At 39.1% G+C, this 21667-nt stretch overlaps 1 protein-coding gene across 2 annotated transcripts in view; it reads left to right on the top strand.

Moving 5' to 3' along the window:
• The window catches only part of SVEP1 (sushi, von Willebrand factor type A, EGF and pentraxin domain containing 1), a 167488-nt gene that overhangs the window by 104591 nt on the left and 41230 nt on the right, over positions 1-21667 (top strand). For both annotated transcript variants that reach the window (XM_008513569.2, XM_070596344.1), the window contains exons 22-36: positions 192-305; positions 1367-1480; positions 2234-2435; positions 5283-5440; positions 6677-6878; positions 8722-8897; positions 12010-12134; positions 13102-13225; positions 14005-14175; positions 15191-15364; positions 15956-16075; positions 17587-17763; positions 17984-18068; positions 18708-18899; positions 19934-20101. In XM_008513569.2, the coding sequence (XP_008511791.2) occupies positions 192-305; positions 1367-1480; positions 2234-2435; positions 5283-5440; positions 6677-6878; positions 8722-8897; positions 12010-12134; positions 13102-13225; positions 14005-14175; positions 15191-15364; positions 15956-16075; positions 17587-17763; positions 17984-18068; positions 18708-18899; positions 19934-20101 (2302 nt within the window). The remainder of the gene's footprint in view (positions 1-191; positions 306-1366; positions 1481-2233; positions 2436-5282; positions 5441-6676; positions 6879-8721; positions 8898-12009; positions 12135-13101; positions 13226-14004; positions 14176-15190; positions 15365-15955; positions 16076-17586; positions 17764-17983; positions 18069-18707; positions 18900-19933; positions 20102-21667) is intronic.

Genomic DNA, 21667 nt, shown 5'->3' with positions numbered 1-21667 from the left:
GTTTAGAAAGAGGCAGTACATTCTTTAAATATTTAACTGGATGGTGGCGCTTAACAAATATTGCCCTTTCCTTCACCACCACCACTCCCTGTAAATTCAGATTATTGGGATAATTACCTGTAAATGATTACTGTTCTGTTGCTGTGAATCCTTCTCTTTGGTTGTTCCTCAGTGTTTGGTTTGCCTTTTAGGCTTAAAGTGTGAGATAGACATTGATGAATGCAGCTCACTGCCGTGCCTGAACAGTGGAATTTGTAAAGATGGAGTTGGGGAATTCGTTTGTGAATGCCCATCGGGTTACACAGGTAAGGGGAGTTTCTTGTTCGTATAATAGAAACCTTGGGATCATTCATATTTCATTACTGAAAATCAAAAACACCATGAGATATCACCTCACACCTATTAAAATGGCTATTCTCAAAAAGACAAGAGAAAACAGTGTTGGCAAGGGCATGGAGAAAAGGGAAACCTTGTGCACTGTTGGTGGGAATGTAAATTGACACAGCCAGTATGGAAAATAGTATGGAGGTTCCTTAAAAAATTAAAAATAGAACTACCATATTATCCAGCAATTCCACTGCTGGGTATTTATCCAAAGCAAATGAAAACACGGACTAGAAAGGACGTGTGCACCCCTCTTGTTCATTGCAGCATTATTTACATTAGTCAAAATAAACAACCTAAGTGTACATCAAAGAGTTAATAGATAAATAAAATATGATATGTATACACATACATACATATAATGCAATATTATTCTGCCATAACAAAGAAGGAAATCCTACCATTCGCAACAACATGTATGAAACTTGAGGGGTTATGGTAAGTGAGAGGTAAGTCAGACACAGAAAGACATCTACTGTACGATCTCATTTATATGTGAAACCTAAAAACTCCAAACTCATAGAAACAGGGAGTAGAATGGTGGATACCAGAGGCTGGAGGGTAGGGGTAGTGGGAATATGTTGTTTAAGGGTACAGATCTTCAACTAGTAGATAAATAAGTCATATTTAAAGACTTAAAGAATAAATTAAACAAAAGGGAGAACAAGCTCGCAGACAATATGATAAAATTTTTTAGACAAAATCGCACTTTTCTTAATTAAAAAAATGGTTAAATATTCGTGGTTGTCACTTTCAACTGCATGCTGAAAATGTCAGATTGCTTGCTAGACAATTTTTGCAGTTCGAAGAATGGAAGAAAACATTTTATTTCAATATATTTGGCAAAAAAAAATTTTTCACAAACACCTTAGCCATGGTTTCCAGTTGTTCTGCTCTTACACTGAACAACTTGCCTGAAAACTATTAGTCTGAGATTCCTTTCAGGTTTTCTCCAGCTCAAATAGTCTGTGATTCTTTGTAGGTCAACTATGTGAAGAAAATATAAATGAGTGTAGCTCCAGTCCTTGTTTAAATAAAGGAACCTGCATCGATGGCCTGGCGGGCTATCGCTGCACCTGTGTGAAAGGATATGCAGGTAAGAGGTTTCCATTCTTCCTACATTTTCTTAAAGTTTTGTAAAGCACTACAAATCATTACATTTACTAACATTATGTATGTTAACACTAATTTCTGATTCTATAACTATGCCACAATTAAATAAGAGAAAGTCCTTATTTTTAAAGAAATTCACACTGAAGTATTTAGGAGTGAAAGGGCATTAGGTCTGCAGTGTACTCTCAAACAGTTCAAAAAAATAATATGTTTGTGTGTGTGTGTGGAGAGAGAGAGACAGACAGAAAAAGAAAGAGAGAGAAAACAAGAGCTTATATGATAAGACAAACATTCAAGAATGGCCTGGGATATAAATCATGTAAGATCTTATTGCAAGTGGATGCAAAATAATATGGCTTAAAAAAAAGTGTACTTAATTGATAAGGAGGAAATCCAAGAAAGAAAATGGCCAGTGAAGAAAAGAGGCAAGGTTGAAGAAACTGGAAAACTTTGAGCTAAATTTACTAGTTTTATTTTTTAACATTATCTCAACTAGATGTCCGTTACCAAGAGGTGAGATAAAAAGAGCAGATTATCAAAAATGCAGAGTCCTAAAATGACTTGCAAAAGCCAGCACTCGTTACAGGATGGATCTTAAACCAGTTTGATAGGCCAGTGGCTCTGCAGCCTCCACTCCAGTCCTTTAGAAGCAGCATCCTCCAAGAAGTCAGCACTTTGATCACAGTTTTCCCAAGGGGTTAACATTTGGACTCTTGCTCTTCCTCACCATCCGCAGGCCTGCACTGTGAAACAGAAGTCAATGAATGCCAGTCAAGTCCATGCTTAAATAATGCAGTCTGTGAAGACCAGGTTGGGGGATTCTTGTGCAAATGCCCACCTGGATTTTTGGGTACCCGGTGTGAAAAAAACGTGGATGAGTGTCTCAGTCAACCATGTAGAAATGGAGCTACCTGTAAAGATGGTGCCAATAGCTTCAGGTAAAAGACTAAGCCTGGTTCTTTATGCTATTTTTATTTTCTTAACTATTTAGTCATCCTGCAGTCTTTGTGGTATATTATTTTGAGTCCCAAGTCAGTCATTCCCAAATGCTGTCCCAAGGATAGGCTACAGTAGAATCTCCCCACCACCTGGGATTCTGATTCGCTAAGTCTGGGGTAGAGTCTGTAATTTTGAAATAGGCAAGCTGTATATTTCAAGTTCCCCAATGATTCTGAAGCACAGCCAAGTTTGGGAACCACTGTTGTGTCTTTGGGAAGTCATGAAAGATGATAGGAAATACAATTACGCAGAAGCACTAGACAAAACTCATATTTTTAAATGTCTTATATTCTAGCTGAAGTTTTCTCACTAGCTAAAATCAAAAGGAATTGTGCAGTCGTACTTTCATAGTACCAATCTACATTCTGGGTTCATAATTTTCAAACTTTTTTTTTTTTTAAAGATTTAATTTTTTCCTTTTTCTCCCCAAAGCCCCCCAGTACACAGTTGCATATTCTTCGTTGTGGGTCCCCCTAGTTGTAGCATGTGGGACGCTGCCTCAGCGTGGCTTGATGAGCAGTGCCATGTCCGCGCCCAGGATTCGAACCAACGAAACACTGGGCCGCCTGCAGCGGAGCGCACAAGACTTAACCACTCGGCCACGGGGCCAGCCCCAATTTTCAAACTTTTTTTTTTTTTTTTTAGTTTAGTTTGGTTTGCGTCAAAAGAAATCTAACATGAGTGTAAACAAAATAATAAAAGCTAAGTTTTTGTGGTTGAAAACAGTAGTGTTTGGTGGGAGAAAGACTTTGCTTTCAGAAGGCAGCTCTTAGCGTGCCAGTAGGATATGATTTGAAAACCAACAGTCTCTGTCATCAGTGTCAAGCCTGCCCTATCCCATCCCCTTCTCCCTGTAGGATCTGTGGCTCCTGCATTGGAGAAGACAGACTGGTCTTGCCTGAAACATCTTAGCAAACTTTATTATCCTCAATATGCTATTGGCTCAATAAATCTACAAAAGTTAAAAGAAAAAAAGTCTACCCCAGTTGCAATACTTCCCAGCCTCCTTCTGGTTCAGCCCCCTTCCATGACCGTTCTCCAACAAGACTTTCACCCTCAATATAGGAAATGAGGTCTTATCAGTATAGCATCATTGTGTCATAGGCTCTTTACATATTCTAGCATATAGCACCCAACCATGGGCAATGAGAAGTGTCCAGATGAATAACAAGAGTTCCCAAAATAATTGATGAATACCAAATTTCTCTAAATCCTAACTCGTAGAAAGATGAAGGTAAACTCCCCTTATTCAAAAGGAATGTAAGTTGTCACCAAAGTGAACTGTTTCGTAGACAAAGATATTGGAGTGCTATAATGAACATGGGAGGATAAAGATGATCGAAATTCTAGCCAAAAGAGATTTACCATCAAACTCAGAGAACTCAGTAAAGATCCCCTCCAATTCCAAATGAGATTTTCTTTTAAACCAAAGCACCATTTATTCCTATTAGTCACTTTTAGGCCAGCATCAAAGAGGTTCTCATATAAACGTGCTGGTAACTATATTAGCTGCCATTTATTGGACAGGTCGTTTTTAACTAAAAAGATATTTCAGACATGCAGAAAATTGAAAAGACTAATAAAAGTCATGTACTCATCGCTGTTATTATCAAACTTAGCATTTTGCCATATTTGATTCACATCATTTGTTTCAAAGAAATAAGTTCTAAAGATAGATTTGGATTCCCTCACACACGCGCGCGTGCACACACACACACACACATTCTTCCTCAGTGGCAACCACTATCCTGAAGTTGGCACATAGTTTTCTCATTCCGGATTTATGTTTTACTGCATGCATGATTCCATAAACAGTATATAGTATAGTTTTACATGTTGCATAAGGAGTATCATACTATATATATCCTTTGCAATTTGCTTTTTTCCCACTCAACATTATGTGTTACCAAGGTTGATACATTTGGCTCTAGTTTATTCATTTCAACTGCTGATTAGTATTCCATTGCTTGATTATACCGTGGTTTATTTTCCCATTCTCCTCTCCATAAACATGTAGAATGTTGCTGTTGTGAAGATTTGCTACATTGTCCTTGTGCACCTGTGCAGTGATCTCCTAGAGTACATAACAAGAAATGGATATACAGGGTCTGGGAATGCAAAATCCTCAACGTCCCTTGACATGGCCAAATTGTAGCTCTACTCACTATATAAGATTTCCTATTTGCAACACCCTTGTCACATTTGACATTATCAGATATATTTTCCATCCTTATGGGTATAAATTGTTTGTTGCATACCACAGAGACTGTATGGCATACTGATTAAGAACAAAGTGCGAGGTTGGGTTCAAAATCCTACCCCACCACTTAGTAACAAGAGGTCTTAAGCAAATTACTTAACCTCTCTTAGTCACAGTTTACTCATCTGTAAAATGGGAAGAATAATAGTATTACTTCATTGTTATAAAGATTGGATTAATATATATAAAGCCTTTAAAACAACATGTGAACTTTTTATATTTTTTCCCAGGACTTCTCTGGGGAGAGACATTCCCAATGTGTGAATAATACTTTACCTTGACCAGAACTACTTTCTACTCTATTTTTGCTACTACAGCATTTCTAATATATGTTGTCTTAAATAAGTTTAATATTAGATGAACTAAAATAAGTAACTAACAGCTAAAGCACTGTTTCCTTGTGGAAAATATGTTTCAGCATTTCCATTTTCAAAGTCTTTTGAGACAACGTTTTCATAAATGGGCAACTTCTTCTGATGCCTTTCTTCAACCGTTCTAATTGTTACAACATTCTGCATTCTTCCAGGTGCCAGTGTGCAGCAGGCTTCACAGGGCCACGCTGTGAACTGAACATCAACGAATGTCAGTCTAACCCGTGTAGAAATCAGGCCACCTGTGTGGATGAGTTAAACTCATACAGTTGTAAATGTCGGCCAGGATTTTCAGGCAGCAGATGTGAAACAGGTATATATGATCTCAATGGTATTAATAACCATATTTAAACTAGTGTGATAATAGCAATGTCCATTTTTACCTGCCCCAAAGACTACCCACATACCAGAAACTGTGCCAAGCTTTTTTGCTTATTTAATCTTGACAGCCATTCAATAGATTAGGTGATATTTTTAATATCCCCAAGAGCGCAAGTAAGGAAATTGAAGCTTAGAGATATAAGGGGGAAATGGAGAAAATTGAATTTAGCAGAACTCCTAGGGACCCTGTGGACAGCAGAGCGGAACCCCACCTGGTCCTTTTGCACCATCCTTTCACTTTTCAGCGCTCTATCAGACAATGCTCTGCTGCTATTTGTAGGGTTTTTGTGGCCAGTTTTTTTTTTTTTTTGGAAGTAAGTGGCCAGATCCTTCTTCCTAGTCTGTCTTAGTCTGGAAGCTCCACTGAAACCTGTCTACTGTGGATGACCCTGTTGACATTTGAAATGCCAGTGGCATAGCTTTCAGCATCACAGCAACTTGCAGCCACCACTGTATGACAGCCAACAGACGGGTGGTGTGGTTGCCTGACCGGGAAACAAACTCATGCCACAGCAGCGAGAGTGCTGAATCTTAACCTCTAAACCAGCAGGGCTGGCTTCTCCATGTTTAGAAAGGACCCTTGAAAAGCCACTTGGTTTAGAAGGTCAGAGTTCATGGGCATGTGTGAGAATCATTGTTAACCTGCTTTCTCAGGGTGCTGGAGTCTTAGTTAAGCTGTAGAGGTTTTTTTTTATTCAGTGGGGTATGCAGAATTGGGGCAGAGCTGAATTGCTCCTGAAATAGGGAAGAGCCAGAGGCCTGAGTAGGGATGGAATGTTGCCCTTGCAGTTACTCCTCCTTCTCTCCTGCAACATCAGTTTCTCTGCTCTGCTGAGTCATTCCATCAGCAAACAGATTTTCTTTAGAGTCTCCCATCCTTAATAACTTCCCAGTCCCACCTCTCCCTCCAGCTACTCCATGTTTCTCTGCTTTGTTTCACTACCAAGTACTTTTCCTATCTTAGATACTCATTGATTATTTTATTTAGAAGAATGTATTATATACTTTGTACATAATATGTATTTAATTTTTAGACTGGTCCTCAGATCCTCATATTTCCTGAAATGAGCTTCTTTGAGAATAGTACTGCTTACCTGCTGCTTACCTTAGACCGTTGAAAAATGCCTCACAAGTGCCATGGTCTGCACACTTTTCTTATTCGTTGCAGAACAGTCTACGGGTTTTAACCTGGATTTTGAAGTTTCTGGTATCTATGGTTACGTCATGCTAGATGGTGTGCTTCCATCTCTCTGTGCTGTGACCTGCACATTCTGGATGAAATCCTCTGACACCACCAACTATGGAACACCAATCTCCTATGCACTTGAGAAGGGCAGCGACAATACCTTCCTCCTGACTGATTATAATGGGTAAGCAGAAGTGTCAGGCACCACATTAGAGTTGACATTGGGGGTGGGGGTGGGAGAGCAGGGGAATCAGGTGCTCCAGCAGGACAGCAGGGTGACAATAATCAAATAGGGCATCATGACATGTTTTCTGAGAAGGCCTAGTTTTAGTGATAATACCTTATGCATGTATTGTGTTTTGCTGTTTATTAAGTAATTTTCTTGGTATTTTACTAAGTACTAGTATTTTCTAAGTACTTCATTTGATTTTCACAATCACCTGAGGAACTAGTGCCCATTTTACATATAGTAAAACAAAGTTTCTAAAAAAGAAAACTAAATGATTTGCCCAAAATCTCACACTCTAGGAGTGGCAGAACTAAGTCTCAAACTCTGACTCTGAAGACTGGTGCTCCTTCTTTTGCATCTCAGGGCCTCCAGGGTCAAAGGATTTCATTGACACGTGGGAGACACATGTATTGAATAAGAATCAGTCTACAAACCTAGGTGTGCAGGATGACATTTCTTTATTTCTTTTTGGCTCAATTAATTCCAACTACAGGGCCCCATCCCTCTGGGCTGTCAGAGGAGTCAATCTCAGTTGTTTCTCTGTTTTCTTTCACTACTGAGTGCTTTTCCTGCCTTAGATTCTCTCAAATTACCTACAAACCACAGAGTTTTGCTAAAGATCCACAGACTTAGACAGGACTTCCATCGTTGGTCATCTGTCCCATTGCTTATCCCTGAGCTGTCCGCTGCTCAGCCTCTGTGGTCCCTTCGGAACCACTGCTCTTTGCCGCCTGCGGAATCCTTGGCAAGCCTGAGGGTTTATGCCTTCAATCTAGATAGATTCTGTGGTGCACCACATGGCCTTTTCCTCTCAAATTTGCCCAAATCTGCTACTGAGCGGGTTACAGGCCTCAGAGACCCATTTTGCTCTCTTCCCTCTCCTCAGTCCCTGGGACTCTCACTATTCTGGTGGAGATCTCCCCATCCTCAAACCATCTTCCTAGTGGCCTCAAACTTTCAGATACAAAATCCAAGACATTTGCGAAAACCTATACTGAGGCAAAATATATATAAAGAGAGAACCTGTTGCCTGCTTGAATAGGGGGAGGAAAATAGGGAAATGCAGAGGGGAAACAATATTATAAAAAAAGAATTTTTTTTCATAAATATCTTCAAATAGAGGCTGAGAAGATGCTGGGAAAGGAATTCAATGAATTCTTATCTTCCTTATCAATTTTCCCTATTCTTTTTCTCCATTTGCTTCTGAAGATAGTTCCCTTTAAACTGTTTATTATCTTTGACATTTCCCTAAGTGATATGGTTGTTGGAACCCTCTTGTGGTTGGCCACCTTTGTTTAGTTCCAATTATTCTTTTCTTTGGATTGACATGCTTCCTCTGTCTTGTGACAGCTTTGGCAACCGAGAGACAGACTTACTTTCTGTGAGACTTCTGGAGATTGTTCCTGGTCTTAGGAACATGCATTCTAGAGGAAGAAAACCAGTCTGACATTTGCACAACTCTCATTCCTTCCATTCTTGACTCACTCTTTCCAAAGTAAGCAGTTAGTGAATTATCTCAAATTGGACTGTCTTCTCTAGGCTCATCCTAAGACTTTTTCCTACCCCCCCCCCCCCAGTGTTTAAGAAACACAGACCAATTTTCAATGAGCTACAATAAAGTTTCATTAGAAAATTAAATATGCTTCTATGAAATATGACCAAATGGAGAAAAAAAGTAATGTGTTTACACAAAGTGATTTTCCCACAAAAACAGGAAAAGAAGACAAATAGTAATATGCCCCACAGATGGGATTACAACATGTGACTGATGACTATATCCCCTTGAATCTTTCCACAGCTGGGTTCTTTACGTGAATGGCAAGGAAAAGATAACAGACTGTCCAGCCGTGAATGATGGAAGCTGGCATCATATTGCAATCACTTGGACAAGTGCTGATGGAGCCTGGAAAGTCTATATCGATGGGAAATTATCTGACGGCGGTGTGGGCCTTTCTGTTGGTTCGGCCATACCTGGTATGCTTTAGCAAAAGAAATATAATTCTATTAGATGCTAGAGGTCATGGTGCTTAGATGAAAATCAAGCCTGCTAGCTTTGTTGTCTTCAGTTTTAGATAGAGATCAATAGTTATCTCTCTCTTTACTACCTCCTGATTATCTGGACTGTGAATTACTAGAAACTTTTTCCTAGGTGAGCTGTGTGACTCTCTGTACAAGAAATGCCTTTGGGGATCTGTACTGAGAATACTAAGAAGCATGTTGAACTAACAATGCGTGGTTACTAAACGGCCTTCCAAGGAGATTAATCACTCATGTGTTTTGTTTTAGGCTGTAGGTTTTGTTTTCTGATTAGTGTACACAGTTTACAAGTATATCCAGTATACAAGCTGGAGCACTATGTATGGCTATCCGTTTTTTATGCGCTTTTCCCAGTAGAACTCAAACTCCCTTCTAAAAATACTTTTTAAAAAGTATTCAGAGAGTTTTAGTTACAAGGAATGCAAAAGTATTAGGCAACCCAGGTTCTCAGCATTATGCCTGGCAATAACCTTGCTCTATCTAGACTCTTCTATGATATATGTCATATGAGGAGGAAAGGTTGCCAGTTCCCTGTAGTAAATAAGGAAACATTAGATGTGTTTCAGCAGGAAGTGGCATTTTCAGGTGACATGGGGTGGTGGTTCCTTTTTGTGTTTAATTTAGAGTATTCTTGTTTTCAGCTGTCTCTTCTCTGGGCGTTGGGATTGCAGGTGGCTTTTATTTTCTTCTTTATTCCTTTCTGGTATTTTCATAGTGAACATATATTTTGTTTACGGTAAGAAAAAGAGCATTTCTATCTTTTAAAAAAAAAGTAAACTCTGATGGAGGAGTGAAAAGTAGGTTAAAAGAATAGGAAAATAGAACAAGGAAGATGTAATAGCAGCCACCAAGGCGATGGTTGTCTTCCCACAGCAGTAGGAATGAATTAGAGTCCATAAATCTTGCAGAGCTCCAATCAACAGATCTTAGTGAATGACTGGCTTTAGTTTGGGCGATCAGATTTGTTAAAGAGTCTGTTGGCTGAGATAGGAATTCTAGGGAAAGCACAATTATCAGAGTAGGGGTTAGAAGTGGGGAAAGATGCTGTATTTGGTTTTAGACATATTGAGTTTGAAGTCTCTGTTGGAATTCTAATTACAGGAATACATGCAGCTAAGAACAAAGATGGATATCACTTTATATTAAATTGACAAATTTGTTTTTATTGATAAGGTAGGATTTGGCAAGGATTCAGCATAATGAACACTCTTGAAGAGTGCTGGCAGGTGCTAAAATTGATACAGCCTTTCTGGGATACAATTTAGAAACTTTCATCAAGGGCCTTAGAGGAACCCTTTGCATGTAACTGACAATTCAACTACCAGGAATCAATCTAAAGGAAATAACCAATGATCTGAACAAATAGTTATGCATCAGTATATTTATCTCAGTGTTATTTTGGTACCAAACTTGGAAACAACTCCAATATCCAATAAGAAGTGGTGGTTTAGTTAGTTAATTAAATAAATTATGGATTGTTGTACATTCATGATAAAATAAAATAGCTGTTCAAACTCATGAAATGACAACATATTCAAGAAGAAAAGTAAGATCCAAACATCATATATAGTATGATCCTGAGTTGTGTGTTTTAAAATCTCTCTCACACACACATACACATATACTAAAAAAATAATAAAAATTAAAACGAAACCTACAAGGAAGTACACAAAACTGTTCAGTGATTATTTCTGGGTGAAAGGAATTCTTTATACTTTATTTTTTTTCAAATTTCCTTCCATGTGCATGTATTAATCTTTAATTATTAATTTTATAAGAAGAAGATGTAGTTTGGAAAATCATGCTACAGACGTGGATTGGCAGGTGAATGAGATCAGATGGGGAGACTAGTTGAAGGAAAAAGAGAAGAGGCCAGGGTGGAATCCTAGGCACAACAGCATCTAAGAGGCAGGCAGAGGAGAGACTGACTGAGCAGAAAGGCTCAAGGAGAACCAGGAGAGGATGCTGTCATGGAAACCAAGTGGAATCCATCAGCCTCCTGGCAGGAAACAGGTGGCACACAAGGGGGTAACTAAAGAGAGTTTAATGAAGGAAGTATTTTCAAAGGTGTGGGCAGGGTTAAGAGAACCACAGTATGATAGTAAAACACCTCATGACTAGCAACAGTGGAAAGCCACCAGGGATGGGCCTGAAGTGACAAGGGATGGGAGTTGTTGCCAGAATTCAGGCAAACCTATAATGATGGAGAGAAATCACTCAGCAGGAGCAATGATATTAAATAGAAGAAAGCAACCACTGAAAGTCTGTTGCCTGTCAGGAAGGTATCTAGGAAATTAAACTTCCCTCTTATCCTACTTTCTTACCTCCTGATGGTCTTTCTGTTAGCCAGGCACAAACAGAAACCAAAGGAACAAGGCATCCAGGCGGTACAGTCCATAGGTGTCAAACTTTGGGGGTACAAAGTACAGTTGGAGAAGGGTGGGAGGAGCTCTGAGGGGCAAGCACAGACCATCCAGTACACAAGGAAGGACAGCTTAATAGAATGAAATGATCGATGGAAACATATGACACAGAGAAGTCACCAGAGGTGAATATTGAAGAGTTTCCATTGGATTTGGCAATTAGGTGGCCACTGGCAACTTTGGAAGCTTCCTTAGAATTGGTGATAGAAATTTGAGCATTGTAGGCTTAAGAATAAAAAAATGAAGAGCAGCTATATGGGATCTGTCATAGAGGGTAATTTCCTGGAAGAAAGTAGGCAAAATAGGACTTAGCTATTTTTTCATATAAAATAGTATATATATATATATATATATATATTTATATATATATATATATGTAGTTTTATAGTTAAATATTTATAAATCCAATAATATTTTAAATCCTCTCCAACCATTTTTTAAGTTGCGATATGAAACATTGAGTTTGTCCTTATTGATAAAACATACAGTAACTATAGATAATTTAGCTTTTCCATAATTTTCCCTGATGCATTTATATTGGCTATGCTTTTTCATCTAGTTAGCATTTTAGGAATAACAGACAATCAGGCCAGTTTTCCTCCTTGTTTCTCTCCTTCTCTCTTTAGGTGGTGGAGCATTAGTTCTTGGGCAAGAACAAGACAAAAAAGGAGAGGGATTCAACCCAGCTGAGTCTTTTGTGGGCTCCATAAGCCAGCTCAACCTCTGGGACTATGTCCTGTCTCCACAGCAGGTCAATTCCATTTTCAGTGTATGACAGTAATGAGATACAAAGGTACAAACCTAGTGAAAATGTGAACAGCCTAATGACGCTCTATCTTATTGCAACCTCTGGGTTTTCAGAATTTACCACCAATATCATTTGATGTTATGGTCATAGGCTAAATCAGGCAGAGGTTATCTATAGTAATTTTCAATGAATCTCCTTTTCAGTTTCCTACTGCTGTTTTTAAATTTTACTGGACATGACTAATTTATAAAATTTTGTCATTTTGGAGCCGGAAAGAATCAGAGAATAATACTGCAAATCCCTCTGACTAAAGATGCAGAAATTTAGGCTGGCACGAGATCGTACAGAGAGTAACAGATGAGCTCGTAGGTAGACAGTCTGGAGTCCCACAGCCTCAGTTAAGATCTCAGTTCTACCATGAATTCATGGTGATGATTTTGAGCATATTACTCCATCTCTCTAAGCTTCAGTTTTCTTTTCTATGAAGAATAAACAAACAGAACTGCATAGAGGAGTTTTGGCAGGATTGAACAAAATACTGCATGTACGATCATGGCATTTTTTTGGCACATAGTAAAGTCTTGGTAAATGTCTTCTCTTACTATTATAGTGGCAGAACTTGTCCAAACCTCAGTTTCCTCAACTCTAGATCAGAGATAGAAGACAGGAGAGTGGAGAAGGGGAACCTGTACAATACCTTAGCAACCTGCAAAGCTTTAGACAAATTGTACGCGTAGAATTTCAGAATTTCTGGCAAGAATGAAATATTTGGGAAAGTAAATGGTGGAGGTGGAGGAGAGAGGAAAGACAACTTTCCTGCTGCCCCTGAAATCATATCATGCAAAACCCTACTTCCCTCCACGCCCCACTCCATCTGCAAATGTTTTCAATAGGACTAAATTAAGATATAATAACTCTGTCTTCCCTAAACAAGTAAGGTTTATCTAAAGATGTGTTTTTAAAATTTCAGGTGAAATCGCTGGCTACCTCATGCCCAGAGGAACTTAATAAAGGAAATGTGTTAGCCTGGCCTGATTTCCTGTCGGGAATTGTGGGGAAAGTGAAGATCGATTCCAAGAGCATATTCTGTTCTGGTTAGAGTTTCCGTCTTCCATAGCTTCTGCTATCTCTTAGCTACTCTGGGGTTTTCTGGCAAAAGGACACAATTTGAAATTCTCTATTGGCCAAATAGTGTGTGTCTATCAGTGTGATGTTTAACTAGTAATTCATTTTGACCCTGCCTTCAACCAAAGGATTTGTTTTTTTTTTTTTAATACTGAAGTACGTTCTGTATAATGGGGTACAAATTAATTGTGGAGGAAACTAGGAAAAAGGTAAAATAAGGAAAATAAGATTAGAGGAGGGATATGGTTAAGGTTTTAAATGTCCACCAAAGTCCTAGCCTCCTTTTTGTGATGGGATACTCTCTGAGCTCTGGACTTTCTAGCAGCCACCTAGGGGCAAGTGGCACAAGGAGAACAACAGTGGACATTACAACCCGCACACTGAATAATCCAACCCTGAGTGATCAAGACTGCCTCATAAAATCCAATATATTTCAACAAGTCTCTAAAGCTGTCCTAGAATTCACGGTTTTTGATAACTTACAAGAATATTTCATTAATATTCATAAAATACTATTTTTTGCCTTAAAAAATACTCAGCAGATTTCTGCTGAAAGAGAGAAGGTTGTTGACTCAAATAGTTTTTTCTAGTAAGGTTTCTTGCAAGTGATCTGGTTACGTGTTGCCCTGTTTTAAGATCAGTACAGTGTCTCTCACATGCTGCTACAACATACGAGTTGAAACTCTTGACCTGGTGAAGCCACCACTATGTTGCTGACAAGCTCTGTACCTGTGTTCTTTGCCCTCAGATTGCCCACCTTTAGAAGGATCGGTACCTCATCTCCGAACTGCATCAGCAAACTTAAAACCAGGCTCCAAAATCAGTCTATTCTGTGATCCAGGCTTCCAGATGGTCGGGAACCCTGTGCAGTACTGTCTGAATCAAGGACAGTGGACACAACCACTCCCTCACTGTGAACGTGAGCTGCTGTTGTTGAAGGCATTTCAGTAGCTCTTGAAAAACGTTGGCATCATAAGAACACTTTTCAGGAATGCTAGATAAAAGCTAGATACTTAATAGTAGTAAATATTCATTGAATACTTCCTTTGTGCAATGAACTATGTTGGGCACCACGAAAGAGGTGGGCAATGAAGATCCAAAGAGACCCTCACCTGTGATTGTATGCCAGGTGGCACAAGGAACAGGATGGGAAGGAAAAACAGACATAGGGGCTGAAGCCCAAAGGGAGATGGGTCATTGCTTGGTGTGAAAAAACAGGAAGAGATCTTTTGACTTGGGTGCATCCGTTCATTCATTTATTCAACATTTTTTAAAGTACCTAGTATGTGCTCAACACTGATCTAAGTTCTGGAGATGCAGCAGATGGGAAAAATAGTCTGTCTTTTTATGGAGTTTACACTGTAGAAGGAAAGGCAGGAAATAACAAGAAAATATAATATTATTTATTTACAGTAAATATTAACAGCAAGGGCCAGAAGTAAGGCCTATAAAGAAAAATAAAGCAGAGTAGGGAAAAACAAAGTGAGAGGGCTGGGTGGAAGCAAGACTGCTATTGTAGATAGGGTGATGAGGGGAGTTTCTCCATAGCATGTGTTCCCACCTGACATGTTGTATACATTTATCTGTTTCTTGTCTCTCTACTTCCACTAGATAGTAGGCTTCATAAGGCAGGAATTTTGTCTGTTTGGTTCATTACTGTAACCTCAGCACCTAGGAGAGTGTCTGGCAGGTAGCAGGACCTCCATAAATACTTTTTGTAAATGAATGAATTGCATACCTACTATGAGCCAGACAATATGCTAGATGCCCAGGGCACAGATATGGCTATAGCCTGCTGCCACCCCTAGAGCACTTTCAATCTAATGTTTGCGTGCAGCGAAAAGTTCATGCTTAACTCAACTGCTAGTTTCAACAAAATATCTTTTGAGCATTTTGCTCCTAATGCAGTTGTGTTCTTCTTGGTCACATTACAGGCATTAGCTGTGGGGTGCCACCCCCTTTGGAGAATGGCTTTTATTCAGCTGAGGACTTCCATGCTGGCAGCACAGTGACCTACCAGTGCAACAATGGCTACTATTTGTTGGGTGATTCAAGGATGTTCTGTACAGATAATGGGAGCTGGAATGGCATTTCACCATCGTGCCTTGGTGAGATCAATCTTGGCAAATACTGTGTGTGTTTATTCTAGCTCCATGGGAGACAGTCGTCCCAAATTCCTGAGGCTCTCTTGTGACATTCCTTTGTTAACTTCATCTCATCCAAGTGAGCTCTGGGCAAGCCATAGTGAGAAAGCAGCTGTCCACAGAAGTGCCAAAAATGTTTTAAATTTTTATCAGACTCAGTAGTAAGAGTATCTTTCTCTATCTCAGTTCTTCTACTTACCCACCTATAAACTGTGGAAATAATAGATTTTATTGTATATCTGCAATGTGATTATGACTGTTATATTTAAATTTTATAAAAATATATATAAATTTTATAAAAATATATTTATATATAATATTAGGTTTATAAAAATATATATTGTTATATATAAATATATATGTAAAATAAATATAACTATAAAATATATATAACTCTATATTATAAAACAATTTATATGGTTATATATAAAAATGTATATAACTATATATAAGTTATACATTAGATGATATGTAATGATTTAAAAGTAAAAACAAATGTTTGATACATAGGAAAACTCAATCAACTTTACTGTGTGTAAACTGCCTTCTTTTCAGATGTTGACGAATGTGCTGTTGGGTCAGATTGTAGCGAGCATGCTTCCTGCTTGAATACAAATGGATCCTATGTTTGCTCATGTATCCCACCCTACACAGGAGATGGGAAAAACTGTGCAGGTAACCTGTATATGTATAACTGGGAAGTCTATTTCAATATTTTTATTCAAGTGTATATTTCAAATATGTGTTACTTAAAAATAATACAATATTTTCAACTTCAAAGGGGAGATGGAAAAGATAAACTCTCTCTAAAAAGACATGTAAGTAACAGCTAAAGGTGCTTTAAATTAGCATCATGCCTCACCCAACTTCCCAGTTTCTGGAAAAGCAAAACTGAGAGCCAACTATATCACAAGAATGCTGAAGAAACGTCTACACAGTACGAGAATAGTAGCATGGATTTAGAAATATAATCAATGACCTCTAGCGCCTCAGTCAGAGCAAAGAAGATGCTTCATCACATCTTTGCTGTCAGTATCTTTGCCCTGCCTCGGCCACACAGAATTATATCATTGAAAAAAAATTGAGATCTTGCCTTACCACCTCTCTGTATTTTGTGATAATTTTGATAATACTGGCTCATCTCTCAACCCATCAACGTCTTTCTACATTTATTGTGAGAAAGCAACTATCAGAAAACAATAAGACAGAAAGTAAAGAGGAATTCTCAAAATTAAGTCATAATTGCATTTACTTTTTGAGAGTATTTCATTTAAAGTCCTTGACTTATGCAGCCAAAATGATCTTCAGAAAGATTGAATCAATGTATCTTCCCTTTTTAAGAATTCAAGTATTTATTGACTCCTCTTGTTCAACTCTAACCCGGAAATCTCCCTTGAACTTATTTCCCTTTCTAGAAGGGGTGGCCAACCCCAAGTGTGCACATAGGAAGGGCTTCTAATCTGTAGTCTTTTTGGAACGAGTGGCCAAGAACTTCTCCTAAATGTGTTTTAGTACAGCCTTTACATTAGGTTGAAAGAAAGTCATTTGCTCTTAAAAAGTGGGTGTGAAGTCCAGAGGAATAAAAGGGGCTGAACCCCTTCTCAGCCAGGCCTTGGCACCACCACTGCTTCCCCAATAAACAACTCCCTTTTTGGCCAGATAAATTTTGTATATTTTTGTTACTCATTGCTGTTTCAAAATATTGTTGTTTAAATCTCTATTAAATATATTTTCTTGGGGCCTGGCCCAGTGGTATAGTGGTTAAGTTTGCACGCTTCACTTCAGTGTCCCAGGGTTCACCGGTTCGGATCCTGAGCACCAACCTAGCACCACTCATCAGGCCCTGCTGTGGTGGCGTCCCACACAGACAACTAAGAAGGACCCACGACTAGAATATACAACTATGTACTGGGGCTTTGGGGACAAAACAAAAGAAAAAAGAGGGAGATTGGCAACAGATGTTAGCACAGGGCCGATCTTCCTCACACACAAAAAAATAATAATAAAGAAAGAAAGGTACATATATATGTTCCTGTCTAATTGTCCAACATGTCGCTGCGCTTCATGCATCTCCCTTCAGAGGATTCTTCCTCAGGGTTTAACTTGGTATCTTAAGTGTAGTGAGACCTTGCATGGTTGTGTGAAAGCTATTTATTGTCTCACAAAAACTATTTCTCTCTTTCAAGAACCTGTAAAATGTAAGCCTCCAGGAAATCCAGAAAACGGCCACTCTTCTGGTGAGATTTATACAGTGGGTGCTGAAGTCACATTTTCATGTGAAGAAGGACACCAGCTGATGGGAGAAACCAAAATCACATGTTTAGAGTCTGGAGAATGGAGTCATCTGATGCCATATTGTGAAGGTGTGTTTAGTAAATTCCCCATGTTCGTGGGGTTTGGCCATCCTAGAATTTAAGGTATAGAAATGTCGAGTGTTGTATCAATATTCTTTGTATTTAAAGCCCAACTATTAGGCTCATATTTAAACATGACAGGAAAACCGAGAACTGCCCCCTAGGGTTTTAGAAATTTTTGCACTCATTAGCTAAGAAAAGCAATGCTTTTTGTTTTTCCTCCTTTAAGCTGTTTCCTGTGGTGCACCAGCTTTTCCAGAAAATGGTGGCATTGATGGATCAACATTTACCTATGGCAGTAAAGTAGTATATAGGTAAGTATCTAAGACCAGAACTAGTTTGTAGAAGTTTTTGACGACACACTGGTGGTGATATAATACTGGAAGAAAGGGTGAAGAATAATCCCAGAGGATGTTTTTAAATTGCTGTGAAATTAATTGAATCATGTGTAGTGTAAAGAATTCTAATCCAATAATCTAATGGTCATCATATCTAGAATCCTTAAATCCCCTGACCAGAACCCAACTATTGCCACCAGCACCTCCTTGAGATGCTCTAAGAATGGATGTCATGCAGGACGGCCCTGCAAGCTAATAAATAGTCTTGCTTATAAGTTGGAGCTTTAACTCCAAACCCAATATTTCAGGGACTTATACTAGACCAGACCACTCTCCAACCAAGAATTTTGTTTGCAGCTACTAATCCATGACACACACCAGGGGCAAGCCAAATCCTTAAGCCTATCCTTCTACTTCTCGCTCAGCAAGGGCCTTATGGGAGAGAAGTACAGTATTCAACCCTGAAGAAGAATAATTATAAAGCATTATTTCAGTAGGAAAAAAAGAACTCTTCCTATATGAGTATATTCACAATATTTTTGGAGGTTTTGGCACAGATGAAATTATGCAAAATAAAGCAAATTATATTCTCTAATTTTCCTTTATCTTCTCTAGGTGTGATAAAGGATATACTCTGGATGGTGATAAAGAGTCATCCTGTCTTGCCAGTGGTTCTTGGAGCCACTCTCCTCCTGTGTGTGAACTAGTCAAGTGTTCTAGCCCCGAAAACATAAATAATGGGAAATATATTTTGAGTGGGCTTACATACCTTTCTACTGCATCGTATTCGTGTGAGAGTGGATACAGGTAAAGTTCACAGACACCAGCCACGCTTGTTACAATACTGTTACTCATTTTTTTACTCAGTAGGTTTCATTTGCATGTGACTGACTGACTTTAAATACAAGTTTCTAAATGTAAAAGATATTCTCAAATTTGTATGCTTCCTGAAGCCTAGCTCATAGTAAATGCCCAGGGAACTATTCCATCTAACTTTGACTCTGAGAGTCCTAGTTCAATTGCTATAAACATTCAGACATTAAGCATGAAAGCAAAAGTGTTTGTGAGGCATAACACAATGCCTGGATTTTTTGGTAAACAACTTACCAAGCTTACACTCAGCATTACATGAGATGTTATAAAAAATTTACCAAGGTAAGGGCCTGGGTCCTTAATACCGTACAAGATTAATTTGATGAAAGGTGTGTGTGTGTGTTCAAACAGAAAGGACAGCAGAGAGAGTCAGGCTGTGATCAGAAACTTGGCCAACAGGATCTGAAGTGAAACAGATGAAGTGAACAGAAGCAGAGTGAGTAATACAGACAATCAGAATCAGGTTGGCAAGTGAAGGTGGATAAGCCATGATGTAGGATTTGAGGTTGTGAAATCAAAAGAAGACCAAAGGTCAGAGTCATGAGCCACACACTTCAGATCCCAAGCTCGTGGCAAGGACGACGGACACCCTTGGACCTCAGTTATCCTGACTTCTTGGGTATCTGTCTCCTTTGTCACTGGGTCCTAACCAGTCTCGTAATTCCTTCTCCTCCAAGTAATCTGCTATTTGCAAGGTTTGAAGTGCCCTACAACACCACCAATGAGCACATTAAGCATTGTGTTTTGCACCGAGTTGTTATGTTTTTTTATCATATTCATGGTTTTAAATGGTCTATAGCCTGCTCAGATTTCCCTTGTTTTTATATAAAGCAAGAAAATAGGAAGAAACTTTACTTTTACGTATTAGAATTCCTCGTGTCCCCTAGGCGCTTCTGAGTCTTTCCTATCTCATCTCCATAGCAGTAAATAAATAGCCAATGAAAGAGGTGGCATCTTTCTTCCTGTAGCTTACAGGGCCCTTCCGTCATTGAATGCTCGGCGTCAGGCAGCTGGGACAGAGCGCCACCTACCTGTCATCTTGTCTTCTGTGGAGAGCCGCCAGCCATCAAAGATGCTGTCATCACCGGGAGTAACTTCACTTTTGGGAACACTGTTACTTACACTTGCAAAGAAGGGTGAGTAGAGCCTAGGAAGGGAAGAAACATTGGGAGTGGATGTTCCCTGACTGCAGACATGGGCTTCTCTGAACACTCAATTAAATTTCCCAGCAGCCAGAGCCAAAGAGAGCTTTATGCTCTTGCTTTCTGATGGCAGAAAGGGAGCATATTCTCCTAGGGGAGCAATGTTTTCCTGGAATTAGAGTAGCTTATCAAATTAAGCCTTGCATAATGGACATTGGGCAGTTCAATGGAAAATATCTTTATACTTTAATTAAAGATGCAAAAAAACACATCAAAATAAGCATTTGTAGATTTATCCTCTTCAAAACCAAAGGCAAGACTTAAGTCACAACGAAAGATGACACATCTGCAGGAAAAAGGATAATAAAGTTCAGATTTCTACATTTTTAATAATCTCTTTTAATTCAGAGATAAAATTTGTAGAACCAGGGAGCAGATTGCAAATTGCTTTCACACTCGTTATCTCATTTGCTTCTCATGGAAACCCTGTGAGTTACGGAGAAAGGAGAGCTCACTCTGGGATGGTGATCTGCTTAGGGTCTCCGGCAGGCAATAAAGAATTGAGGGGTGATTTAATCCCAGGTCATCTGACTGGCATGTCATTGCTTTTTTCCCCATGCTTCCTCAATAAATATCCTCACCAGTAATAGTGCTTTCATGCTACAGATTTACCCGAGTTGCTCTTCACACAATTGGAAGCAGCAACAGCAGAGGGGTTACCATTTTCTGGATTTGTGTCTCAGCTCTGTCCATCATTAACTGTGTGGCCTTGGGAAAATGGTATAACCTCTCAGTGCTTTGATTGTCTTCCTACATAAAATGAGTTCATTAAAGGTTCATGCTTCATATGGATATTGTGAGGAATAAAATGACGTAATGATAGACTAGCTGGAAAACGACTCAATAAATCGGCAGACTTTGCCATTATTATGATGATTCCAGCACAGATAAGAGGACACACTTTCTATAATAGCACGGAAGTTGAAATTCGTTTCGCCTCATGGAAGACCGTCCTACTAATACAGGACTGCCAGCAGGTGGCGACAATATTTCCTTGCAAATAGCTCTTGAGCGTCAAACACTTGTATAAACAGCTGACAGAAATCCCAAATCTTAACACCTTCTTAAGTGAAAAAGAAATCTTTAATAATAAAATGTCAGTGCAAGAATTAGCTTTTGATGGCCCCATCTCTCGCCTGTGGAGTGACTCATTTAAAAATTTCTTCCTGGGGCCAGCCCGGTGGCGTAGTGGTTAAGTTCGCGCTCTCCACTTTGGTGGCCAGGGGTTCACAGGCCCAGATCCCAGGTGCAGACCTGGCACCACTCATCTAGCCATGCTGTGGCAGCATCCCACATATAACAGAGGAAGATTGGTGCAGATGTTAGGTCAGTGCCAATATTCCTACAACAAAAAAACAAACAGGCAAAGAAATTGCCCAGCAAATAGATCTCACTTGTCATCCCACCGAGCCTCTAGGTGGAATGTTTCTAGCGAATATCCTGTGAATGACCTGCTAGGACTAGGGTCGTGCCAGAAACTCTGCTGTTGCTCTCTATTCG

This window comes from Equus przewalskii, chromosome 26, assembly GCF_037783145.1.
Source record: "Equus przewalskii isolate Varuska chromosome 26, EquPr2, whole genome shotgun sequence".
NCBI classification, from domain to species: domain Eukaryota; kingdom Metazoa; phylum Chordata; class Mammalia; order Perissodactyla; family Equidae; genus Equus; species Equus przewalskii.
Note: the sequence above shows the minus strand (reverse complement) of the source record. Positions and strands in the feature narration are given on the sequence as shown.